This window comes from Rhinopithecus bieti, unplaced genomic scaffold, assembly GCF_001698545.2.
Source record: "Rhinopithecus bieti isolate Rb0 unplaced genomic scaffold, ASM169854v2 scaffold_29990, whole genome shotgun sequence".
In the NCBI taxonomy this organism is placed as follows: domain Eukaryota; kingdom Metazoa; phylum Chordata; class Mammalia; order Primates; family Cercopithecidae; genus Rhinopithecus; species Rhinopithecus bieti.
This window is the reverse complement of record NW_016812921.1, coordinates 419696-431590: the sequence shown is the minus strand read 5'-3', so window position 1 is coordinate 431590 and position 11895 is coordinate 419696. Positions and strand designations below refer to the sequence as shown.

At 50.2% G+C, this 11895-nt stretch overlaps 2 protein-coding genes across 6 annotated transcripts in view; one reads left to right on the top strand and one right to left on the bottom strand.

Annotated features, from left to right (window-relative positions):
• The window catches only part of MCM3AP (minichromosome maintenance complex component 3 associated protein), a 56749-nt gene extending 54052 nt beyond the window's left edge, over positions 1 to 2697 (bottom strand). Inside the window, exons 1-3 of the mRNA XM_017847268.1 lie at positions 2605 to 2697; positions 965 to 2290; positions 509 to 732 (exon numbers count right to left, since the gene is read on the bottom strand). Coding sequence (XP_017702757.1) covers positions 509 to 732; positions 965 to 2183 — 1443 coding nt within the window. The 5' untranslated portion in view covers positions 2184 to 2290; positions 2605 to 2697. The remainder of the gene's footprint in view (positions 1 to 508; positions 733 to 964; positions 2291 to 2604) is intronic.
• Positions 2698 to 3178: 481 nt separating this feature from the next.
• Positions 3179 to 11895, top strand: part of YBEY (ybeY metalloendoribonuclease) — a 13479-nt gene continuing 4762 nt past the window's right edge. The window contains exons 1-4 of one of the 5 annotated variants that reach the window (XM_017847274.1): positions 3179 to 3288; positions 3756 to 4009; positions 8429 to 8557; positions 11206 to 11274. In XM_017847274.1, coding sequence (XP_017702763.1) covers positions 3800 to 4009; positions 8429 to 8557; positions 11206 to 11274 — 408 coding nt within the window. In that variant the 5' untranslated portion in view covers positions 3179 to 3288; positions 3756 to 3799. Of the gene's footprint in view, positions 3629 to 3755; positions 4010 to 8428; positions 9030 to 11205; positions 11275 to 11895 lie in introns of those variants that run through there. The other 4 variants (XM_017847275.1, XM_017847278.1, XM_017847277.1 and 1 more) reach the window with 4 other exon arrangements.

The following is an 11895-nucleotide window of genomic DNA, read 5'->3' as shown; positions in this document are numbered from 1 at the left end:
GGGTTTCACCGTGTTAGCCAGGACGATGTTGATCTCCTGACCTCATGATCAGCCCACCTCGGCCTCCCAAAGCGCTGGGATTACAGGCGTGAGCCACCGCGCCCGGCCAATTCCACTTTTTTTGTATTGTTTGAAGGTTTACGGTGATCATGTACTATGACCAAAAAAAACAAAACAAAACCCAAAAAACACAAGTTCCAAAAGTATTATGTGGTTAGAGACTTTCGGAAGAATTTCTGAATTCCTAAAGCCTTTAAGAAGGATTTCACTTCATGGGAACAACTCTCCCAGCATTTCTGGAGTACTGCATTCTGTAGGGACCTAGAACACTCCAAGTTATGAAATAAATAGTGCTCTCCCAGCCTATGCTAATAACATATTTGAATACTTTCCCTACATTACAGTAAACCAGTAAGCAAACAACTGATGGACCAAAAAAAAAAAAAAACGGTTTTAAAGTGACAAGGTTCAAATTTAGGGTAATAAACGGCAAGATGGGAGCACTCACATGATCAAAGAAATGTACCACTGCCAGCTTTTTGCTGCGCCTGGTAAAGACGCGCTGCACTTTAGCAATTTTGCCGAAATGGTTCTCCAGAATGGTCCTGTCGTTGAGGTAGTCGGGGATGTTCTTGCACTGGATGGCTGTGACTTCAGAGGGACACAAGCCCCCAAGACTGTCTGTGCTCTCGCTTCTGTTACTCGGACGCGCAGGAGTTCCTCTTAGAGAATCTAGGGGTTCAGAGAGTGGACACTTAAACCATCAGATGTTTCCGACAACAGGTGGCACCAACTGTGTCAAAGCAGAGGAAATTTTCACAGATGTAAGACCTGCTCCATATGACATGTTAGAATCCCTAATGTTTATGGGAGATTTATCTGAAAAATCAAGCTAACCCCCAGATAAACATATTGACAACCTGCCAGCAGGATTTACTCTACGTTCTACATTTTCAGAGCTCACCTTCTTTCTTCTCTCTACTTTCAGTTTCTTCCTCTTTATTCACACCTGGAATCCGGGAAGGTGCCAGGACAGACTGACTCCCTCCTGGGATAGCCATGTGGTCACTTTCTCCAGACTCAACAAAGCCAATTTCCTTTTTGGCCTCCTTGTTGCCCAGACGACATACTTCCTTATTGCTTTTGAAAACATCTTGTATCGTCCGACCAAATAAAGTACCTCCCCGGGGCCGATTCAGGCGGACAGGTCGTTTGTCTGGAGGATGATCACCCCGGGACAGAGGATCCAAATCTTCTGCTGTCTCGTGGCCATGTCTCCTTGGGGAGCGATCCTGATCCTCCTTCCTTTTCATTCCTTTCATTAGGCTGGGAAGTGGTTCCACCTGGGAAACAGCTTCTTCACACCCCTGCCTGACACCTGCTTTGCTAGCCTGGAAAGGTTCGCCCAAAACCGCAGATGATACAGGGAAGCTACTGAAGCTATTACTAGAGCTTCCAAATATTGACTTAGGTCCTCTCTTCTCTTCCTCTACATTTTGGTTTGACAAAGCAGGGGTAAAGGCAGATAATGAATTATTACTACTAACAGGTTTTGAAAAGGTAAAATTTGAATTGGTAGCTGAACTACTTGTTACTTGAGGAAAAGAGAATGGGGCCAGGCCTCCTGGTGCACTACTAATTGGGTGGGAAAATGTGAAAAACCCAGAAGCAATTTGGCTCTGGGTTTTCTCTGGCTCAGATTCAACCCCCAGTATTGGTTTGAACACTGCATTTTCCAGAGGTTTAAAGCTGAATTCGGTTTTCCCAAAACCAGAGTTCACTATTTCTCCAGCTTCTTGTCCAAAAGCAGAAGTGCTTGGGAAAGCCCCAACACTGGTGGGTGATTTAAAACTAAATCCTGGGTTTCCCAGCACAGATGAACTTGAAGGCCCAGAGGTAGCCACAAAGGTGGAAGTGTGCTCAAGTCCAGAAAAGGGTCCAACACTTGAGGATTGGGTGAACCCTAATGTTTGCACTGAAGAGGAATGACTTACTCCAGAAGATGCTGGAAAGCTGGACACTTGTGAAAATCCCGAGCTCTTCCCAGATAAGGTACTGTTTTGTCCAAAAAGAGAAGGTTGACCAAATCGAAATGGCGACTTAGATGGAAGTGTTCCTACATTACTGGAAGACGCTGAAAAAGCACTAGGCTGCTGCCCACTGAAAGGATTAGTTGGGTTCATCTTCTGTTCCAATTATTAGAAGGTAGTAAGTATTACGTGTGCAAAATTAATTGGCTTCCTGAAACAGCCCGTAGCACTAGGGAGCTCCCCTTCGTCTTCAGAACACGCTGAAAGACAAAAATTCAGATCATCACAGCTATGTTCTGCTACAAGACTAAGAAAAGAATTTTTGAACACTGTCATACTAAAAGATAACTATTTCAAAGGCAGGCAAAGGGCTATTATTTTCCGAGAGCCAACAGGTTATTTTGTTGGAGGGTGGGGTAGAGAGTGGTACAAATAATTACTTTGTTACCGAGATTTAAAGCGTGATCCTTTTAAGATTAAAAAAAAAAAAAAAAAAGAAAGCCGAATCTTTTTACTGAGTTAGTAAATTCATGAAAAACCTCCATTGGTAGCAAGAAGATAAATGCTGTTCCACCTTACAGCTTAGAGACGAATTTCCCCTGACTTCCTCCAATCTCTACAGCCGGAGAATTCAGTGTAACGCTGCCGGGCTTCCCTCGGAGCGGCTGGAGCGCTAACCACTGTCCCACATTCCTTTATCGCCCCTGGCGACCACCCTCGAGCCGGCTGGAAGGGCGAGGGCGCTGCCACGGAGCTGCGGCCTCTCGGCGGGGACGGCGTGCCCGGGGCACCTAATCTTCCACCCAGCACAGCCCGAAACGGCAGAGGCCGCGCGGTGGGCCCGGGCCGGCCTGGTCACTGTACTGCCCCGGGCTCGCCAGGGCCCGCCGGCGCCGCAACGCTCCGTTAGCGACGATGTGGAGGCCCGGGCGCGCGGACCTGCGCGGGGGAAGGAAACGGCGCTCCCGGCGCCGGCCCAGCCCCCACGCTCACCGTCTAGCCGCAGGACCCCGGGGCCCGCGCCGCCCTCGGGCCCCTCAGAAGGACTAAAGACGCAAGCGCAGGCCGCTGCCGCAATACTCAGGGCTGCGCTCCGCGGGCAGGAAACGCCGCGGACCGACTTCCGGTTCGCTCGGCACTACCGGGTTCCGCCCCGCCCGCTGCGATCCGGTTCCGCTCTCCCCAACCGGCTCGGCGGCGGGGCTTCCGGTCGGGCGGGTCCGCCCGCTGTCGCGCCCTTTGCCGGGTTCAGACATCGGTACGTCTGGGCGGGTTTCTAGTCTCCCAAGCGAGAGCGTCGCATTCACCCCCGTGGGTCTGCGGGCGCCCCAGACCCTAGAGGACCTGGCCCCAGCGCTTACTTGTGTCCCCCGTTGTGTCCCCCCGATTCCAGCCCCTTCCCTCCTCCGCCGCGTCCCTCCCCGGCCGCGTCCCTCCCCCGCACCCCACCGCGTCCCTCGCGCGCCTCGCCCCGCGCGCACAGTGCACCCGTCCCTTGTCTGGGAACCGCTCCTTCCGCTCCGACCGCCTGGAGTCCTGGCCTGATTCCGCGGTGTCCTTCCATAGCCCCTCGTTGTTGCATCCTCCTTGTGGTAAATGTAAATTACCTTAAGATTTTTCAATCAGTTCCACCAAATAAAGTGATTTGATTGCGTGTGCATGTGTAATTTTACGGAATGTATTGTCACTTGTACTGATTGGTCTTCTCTTACACTTTAACCCCAGGTTCCGTTGCAAACATTTTTAAAGGGCTGGTTATTCTTCGTGAAATGAGTTTGGTGATTAGAAATCTGCAGCGAGTCATCCCCATCAGGAGAGCGCCACTTCGCAGTAAGATCGAGATTGTAAGGAGGATTTTAGGAGTGCAGAAATTTGACCTGGGGATCATCTGTGTTGACAACAAGAATATTCAGCACATTAATAGAATCTACAGAGATAGAAATGTCCCAACCGATGTGCTTTCTTTTCCATTTCATGAGGTAAAAAAAAAAAAAACTGTTCCTCTTGTCTAGCCTACCTTCCCAGAGTAAGTTTCCTGTCTTTTTTTTTTTTTTAATTTAGACGGAGTCTTTCCCTTGCCACCAAGGCGGGGTGGAGGTGGGCCCTTTCCGACTCACTGCAACCTCCCTGCCTGGTTCAAGTGATTCTTTTGCCTCAGCCTCCCCAGTAGGTGGGACTACAGATGTGGGCCACCACACCTGGCTAATTTTTTTTTTTTTTTGAGACGGAGTCTTGCCCTGTCGCCCAGGCTGGAATGCAGTGGCCAGATCTCAGCTCACTGCAAGCTCCGCCTCCCAGGTTTACGCCATTTTCCTGCCTCAGCCTCCCAGTAGCTGGGACTACAGGCGCGCACCACCACGCCTGGCTAATTTTTTGTATTTTTAGTAGAGACGGGGTTTCACGGTGTTAGCCAGGATGGTCTCAATCTCCTGACCTCGTGATCCTCCCACCTCGGCCTCCCAAAGTGGGCTAATTTTTTTGGGGGGTATTTTTAGTAGAGACGGAAGTTTCACCATGTTGGCCAGGCTGCTCTTGAACACCTGACCTCAGGTGATCTGCCTGCCTCGGCCTCCCAGAGTGTTGGGATTACAGGCGTGAGCCACGGCACCCAGCCTAAATTTCCTGTATTAATTATATTGTAGGCTAGACTCTGTGGCGCATATAAGTATATATATTACAGACATGATTTTTAATTTTAATTTTGAAAATTTTCAAATATACACAAAAGTAGAGAGAGCAGTATATTCAGCCTCCACTGATCGATGGCCGTCACCCAGAGGCCACAATTACACTGGTAAGCCAGCAGAAAAAGAAAGGTGACAGCCAGGCGCGACAGCTCATGCCCATAATCCCAACACTTTGGGAGCCCAAGTCAGGTGGATCAGCTGAGGTCAGGAGTTCGAGATCAGCCTGGCCAACATGGTGAAATTCTGCCTCTACTAAAAACACAAGAAATTAGCTGGGTGTGGGGCAGGGGAGGGGCGCAGTGTGCCTGTAATCCTAGCTACCTGGGAGGCTGAGGCAGGAGAATCGCTTGAACCCCTGAGGTGGAGGTTGCAGTGAGCCAAGATCATACCATTGTACTCCAGCCTGGGCAACAAGAGCGAAACTCTGTCTCAGAAAAAGAAAAGAAAAGAAAAGAAAAAGGTGACTAGCGGCCACCCTCTTCCCCTCCTAATGCTCTCAGTGAATTAAAAGAGAGAAGCAAAATGCTTCTGCAATATTTTTGCAATTTTAAGTGGGATTCGTTAATGAATATGTGCACATTGGAAAAATCAAAGCAACACTGAAAATAACAGACGGGCAAATATTTCCAACAAACTCGATGTGATAGCAGTCAGTTTATTATCTACATTCTGTACATGACTTCACTCCAGGCTTCCCACATTGTAGCAGCAGGAATTGGAGCAATCCTTTGGGAAAACAACTTGGCAAATCTACTCCAAGAGCATTTCAAACAGACGTATCCTTTAGTCCAGTAGTGACACACCCAAGACAATAAACCAAAAGACAGAAGAGGCCGGGTGCAGTGGCTCATGCCTGTAATCCCAGAACTTTGGGAGGCCGAGGTGGGTGGGTCATGATGTCAGGAGTTTGAGACCATCCTGGCCAACATGGTGAAACCCCGTCTCTACTAAAAATCCAAAAAAGTTAGCTGGGCTTGGTGGCACGTGCCTGTAATCCCAGCTACTCGGGAGGCTGAGGCAGGAAAATCACTTGAACCAGGGAGTCAGAGGTTGCAGTGAACTGAGATCGCACCACTGCACTCCAGCCTGGCAACAGAGCGAGACTCCATCTCAAAGGAAAAAAAAAAAAAAGAAAGAAAGAAAATGCTGAGTCATGTAAAAATGTCTTAAAATGTTAATTTATTGGCTGGGCCTATAATCCTAGTACTTTGGGAAGCTAAGGTGGGAGGCTCACTTGAGCCCAGGAGTTCAAGACCAGTCTGGGCAACATAGTCAAACCTTGTTTCTACAAAAAATAAACACAACAATTAGCTGGGCATGGTGGTGTGCAAACCTGTAGTCCCAGCTACTCAGGAGGCTGAGGTGAGAGGATCGCCTGAGCTCAAGAAACTGAGGCTGCAGTGAGCCAAGATTGCACCTCTGCACTCCATCCACCCTGGGCTGCAGAGTGAGACCCTGTCTCAAAAAAAGAAAAGTTACTGTTTTCTCTAATAGGAAAATAAAAGGAACACCCTAAATATCCAGCCATAGGTGACTGACTTAGTGTGAACAGTCCTTAACTAAGTGGTCTGGTCTTTATAGTCTTTATGTAGAAAATGTGATAGACTCTTTAGGACAAAATATCAAGTAGAAAAAACAAATACATAATTGTGTTCATGTGATGGTTTAACTCTGTAGAGGTTGTGGATCTGTGATTCTGCATTGGGAGGGATGAAAGAAATGAAAAGCCATATGACAAGGTGATATCAACCTAAACAACAAACAGGCTTTTAAAGAAAAGGATGTTTATTTGGGATAGAGCATTGCAGTGAAAATACACATACCACATGCCATAGTAGACTGTGCATATTCAGGGAGGTAAAGGAAGGCAAAGGTTTTTTTTTTTTTTTGAGATGGAATCTTGCTCTGTCATGCAGGCTGGAGTGCAATGGCGCAATCTCAGCTCACTGCAACCTCCACCTCTCAGGTTCAAGCGATTCTCCTGCCACAGCCTCCTGAGTAGCTGGGATTACAGGCGCCCGCCATCACATCTGGCTAATCTTTTTTTCTTTTTTTTTTTTTTTTAGTATTTTTACTAAAGTCAGGGTTTCACCATGTTGGCCAAGCTGGTCTAGAACTCCTGACCTCAGGTGATCTACCCGCCTCTGCCTTCCAAAGTGTTGGGATTACAGGCGTGAGTCACTGAGCCCGGCCTGGCAAAGGTTTTTAAAGGAAAAAATAATTGTTTTGAGATAATGGTCCTTGGTTACAAAGATCAATAACAAGGTCAATGCCTGTCCAAGGTTGGACAGGCACCTGCTGGGCTGATTATCCTTGCAGAAGTTCTGTGTGTGTGTAAGGTTGTCAGGTTGTCATAGCCTTTATGCAAGGTTGCATTGTGTGTGTGTGTGTAAGGTTGTGATAGCCTTTGTGCAAGGTTGCATTTTATGTTTGTGTAAGGTTGTCATAGCCTTTGTTGCAGTTTTTGCAGTCTTCACTGACAGTTTTTGTTATCAGGTATGAAAGTATGAGAATCCTCTCTTCATAGCTTTCCCCAGTTCTATTTGTCAGGTTTTTTGATTTGTTTGTATAACCCTAATGGCTCTATTTTGATTCTGACAACTTCCTTTTTTTTTTTTGAGACAGAGTCCTGCTCTGTCAGCCAGACTGGAGTGCAGTGGCCCAGTCTAAGGGCTTACTGCAACCTCTGCCTCCCGGGTTCAAGTGATCCTCCTGTCTCAGCCTCCCGAGTAGCTGGGTTAAGGCACGTGCCATCACACCTGGCTAATTTTTGTATCTTTAGTAGAGACGGGGTTTCACCATGTTGGTCAAGCTGGTGTCAAACCCCTGACCTCGTGATCTGCCCACCTCGGTCTCCCAAAGTGCTGGGATTACAGGTATGAACCACCATGCCTGGCTATTCTGACGATTTTCACGATGGAAACAATTCAGGGCACTTGTGTACAGTTGGCTGGGCAACCCACCCCGCCACAGGCCCGGCTGCTACCCTGGCCTTAGACATGCAGCTTACGAGTGATTTGGGTGGCTGGCGCAGTGGCTCACGCCTGTAATCCCAGCATTCGGGGAGGCCGAGGCAGGCAGATCACCTGAGGTCAGGAGTTCGAGACCAGCCTGACCCATGAAACCCCATCTCTACTAAAAAATACAAAAATTAGGCCAGGCGTGGTGGCTCATGCCTGTAATCCCAGCAGTTTGGGAGGCCAAGGCTGGTGGATCACCTGAGGTCGGGAGTTTGAGACCAGCCTGACCAACATGGAGAAACCCAGTCTCTACTAAAAATACAAAATTAGCCGAGTGTGATGGCACATACCTGTAGTCCCACCTACCTACTCGCTAGGCTGAGGCAGGAGAATCGCTTGAACCCAGGAGGTGGACACTCCAGCCTGGGCAACAAGAGCAAAACTCTGTCTCAAAAAAATAAATAAATAACAAAAATTAACTGGGCACGGTGGCATGCACCTGTAATCCCAGCTACTCAGGAGACTGAGACAGGAGAATTGCTTGAACCCCGGAGGCAGAGGTTGCAGTGAGCCAAGATTGTGCCATTCCACTGCAGCCTGGGCAACAAGAGTGAAACTCCGTCTCAAAAAAAAGGTGATTTGGTCAGAGAGCAAGTGCTTATTTGCCTTGGAAATAACCAGGATGAAACCTGTCAACCTGTGGTTGGGTTACGATTCCTGTTCTCTAAGTCTGCATTTCCTCATTTTTTAGCATCTGAAAGCAGGTGAATTTCCCCTGCCTGATTTTCCAGATGACTACAATTTGGGAGACATTTTCCTAGGAGTGGAGTATATCTTCCATCAGTGCAAAGAAGATGAAGATTACAATGACGTCCTGACTGTAAGCGGGGATGCTGAAATCATATAACCTGGCGCATGGAACATGGGCCATGCAAAGGGGTTGAGATCACAGCCCTGCATCCTGTGTGTCCATGGGTACCATAAGGGCCACTGGGGGAAGAACCTGTAAGCAGGGTGTGAGGAGCACCCAGGCTGGGTAGGGACTGCATGCCTCATGCAACAGTTGGAGGAGAGAGAGAACATGCTGTGGAAACACAGAAGCTCCCAGAGAAGCCTTCTCAGCATTTATCTCTGGAGTACAGCAGACTATGTTGAGCTAACCCAGACTTGCTGGATCAGCTTCTTTCTGAGCTGCCAAAAGTACAGAGGTTGGAGCCTCCACCACCTTCCAGATCTGTTTCTCCTCAGTGTAATCCGCCTATGGGTTCTTCCTGCCTACTGAACAGACAAAACCAATTCACTGAGACCGTTGTATTGCAGTAGAGAAGGAGTTTAACACAGAGCTAGCCTAGTAGAAAGACGAGTTATTATTCAATCTTCCAGATAACTCAGAGGCTAGGGTTTTCATGGGCAATTTGGCAGGCAGGGGCTAGGGAATGGGTGCTGCTGATTGGTTGGGGACAGACCATGGGGTATAAATGATTTTTGTCCACTGAGTCCACCTCTGGGTGGAGCCACAGGATCAGCTGAGTCATGAGTCTCAGGTCCAGGTGGAGTCTGTAGGTTGCCAGAACTCAAAAGTCTGAAAAACATCCCAAAAGACCATTCTTAGGTTCTACTATTGACGTTATCTTATTGGGGATCAATTGGGGCAGTCACAAATCTTGTGACCTCTGGCTGCATGACTCCTGAGCAGCAAGGAATTATAGCAAGGCAAGCTGGGGAAGCAAGACCTGCTGGCTGGTTCTCCTCAGGACACCTACATCTGAGCAGAATTCAGGCCTCTCCCATTATCCTAATCTTGAGGCCCTTCACTAGCTTTACAGAGGTGGTTTCAGTCCTGAGCAAGGAGGGGGTTCGTTTCAGGGAGGGATGATTACTATTCCGGATTTAAAGTTAAACTCTAGATTAAATTCCTCCCATAGTTAACTTGGCCTGTACCCAGGACTGAGTGGGGACAGCCAACCTGTGAGACTAGAAGCGAGGTGGAGTCAGCCACGCAAGTTAAACTCTAGATTAAATTCCTCCTGTGGTTAGCTTGGCCTGTGCCCAGGACTGAGATGGAGTCAGCCATGCCAGACTTCTCTGTCATCTTTGCACAGGTGGTTTCAGCAGCTTGATGCCAAAAAAAGAAACCAAAAGGTATTCTGAAAAGCCATGTATGAGGGAATCATACTTGACTTGGCCTCCTTTGACTGAACAGCCATGCCCTGAGTCGTCCTTGGGGATCCAAGTGCATCCGTGTGGCTTGAAGCGGAGCTTCCCAGCCAGACCCAGCGTGAAAGGCTGGGACGGCCACACAGGAACCTGGGCCAGGCCCCAACTGCTCCCTCCAGACCTGGGTGGGACGTGCCCGCCACACATACCCTGCTGGCAAAGAGGAAGCTTCTGAGAGTGACAGGAAGTGGCCCAGCCCGAGATTCAGCCCTGGGATCTCTGTGGCCAGCAGCTGTAGGGGGAATGTGGACATCTGCTTCCGTTTTCCCCAAACCTCCTAAGATTCTGTTCCCTGGTCTGCCCCTGGCATTTCTTCCTCGGGCCCAGAGCCCTCTCCGTGGGGCTCCCTATTAACCTGAATGGAGGGCCAGCCCACCATCCCAGGACCCCATCATCATGGCCACAGGCCAGGCCAGCTCTGCTCAGGGCTGGCTCTCAGCTGCACCCTCCATCTACCCCGCTTTGTCCTTCATGTCTCCAGGTACCTCACACCAGCCCTAAGGATACCCACCTCCCAGGTCTCTCTCCTCCCTCCACCCGAACCCCAGGGTAGTGCTACCCTTGTGGCCCATGTGGCTCCATGAGCCCCCTTGGTGCTGTGCCTGCTCAGGGTCCACAGGCCTGCCCTCCTCTTCCTCCTCCTCCCCCAGCTCTGGGCTCTATCTGGGTGCCCCTCCCCTGTGGGCTTTAATCCAGCCCTGTCTCCAGGAGGACATGGTGACTGTGGGTCTTCCTGAGTCACCAGCAGCTGCACCTCCTTCCCCTGTGCCTTCATACTTCTCCACTCCCTGTGCTGCCTGTGCACCGAAGCTCTACCCAGAGTGTTCAGTAAAATCAGGGGCCACCGGCGGCCCCGCCCTCTAACTGGGGCACTGCGCCTCCTGGGGGTTGGGCCTGGGGTGTGGACTGTGCCCTTGCCTCGTCCCTCTTAGGGCAGGGAGGCCACCCCGGCCAGTGCCCCACTACTCCCCAACCCCGCGGCACCCACCCCTCCTCACGTCTTCATAATCCACCCCCCTTGTCCATTACTCCTGTGGCTGGACAGCTCCATTCTGGGGGCCCCTTCCCAGCACAGTGCTGGCCCAAACAGCAATCCACATTGACTAAAGAGTCTGAAAGGGGCTTGCCTGCTTTCCATTTTAGATGGAAGGGAACTGAGGCTGATTGCCTGTAATTCCTGCACAGGGGTCTCACAGCAACCCTGGGGTCCTGCAGCCACGTACCAAGAGCAGCCTGTGGCCCTGGGGTGTCCCTGAAGGGGCAGCTTCCTGTGAGGTCATCCTCTGAGCCGGTTTGAAATTATTCTGACAGGTGACGGCCACCCACGGACTCTGTCACTTGCTGGGCTTCACACACAGCACGGAGGCAGAGTGGCTACAGGTAAGGAGCCCATCCTCCCGCTACCCAGGAGGTGTGTGGGGGAAAGAGGCTGCCCCAGGCCCCTGCCAACCCCCACCCTTCATCCTGACGACCCCCACAGAAACTGGACCTCAGACCTGCCCTTGGAAAAATGACTCACAGATGCTTGCTTTCAACACCAGGCTCCCCAGATACTTCCAGCTGAATGTGTTCACTAAGGAAAGCGGTCTGTGTGCAGAGGCCGAGAGCCACAGCTGACACTAGCAAGTGGCGCTTGGTCAAAAACGTCCAGTCAGCTAGAGACTAGGCCAGACCCGGGGCGGGGGCGGGAGCTCTGCTCAAAGTGAGTTCAAGGTTGGTTTCCTCCAGGCCCAGGCGCTCCCTCTACAGAGGCCCACTCAGAGGTCCACATGGTTAACACGCACACAATCCTGTGTTGGCGAGCAAACCATTCGCTTCTGTGAAAGGCATGAAAAACCTTTTTCATTAAAAAAAGAAAAAGTGCCGGGCGCGGTGGCTCAAGCCTGTAATCCCAGCACTTTGGGAGGCCAAGACAGGCGGATCACGAGGTCAGGAGATCGAGACCATCCTGGCTAACACGGTGAAACCCCGTCTCTACTAAAAACTACAAAAAACTAGCCG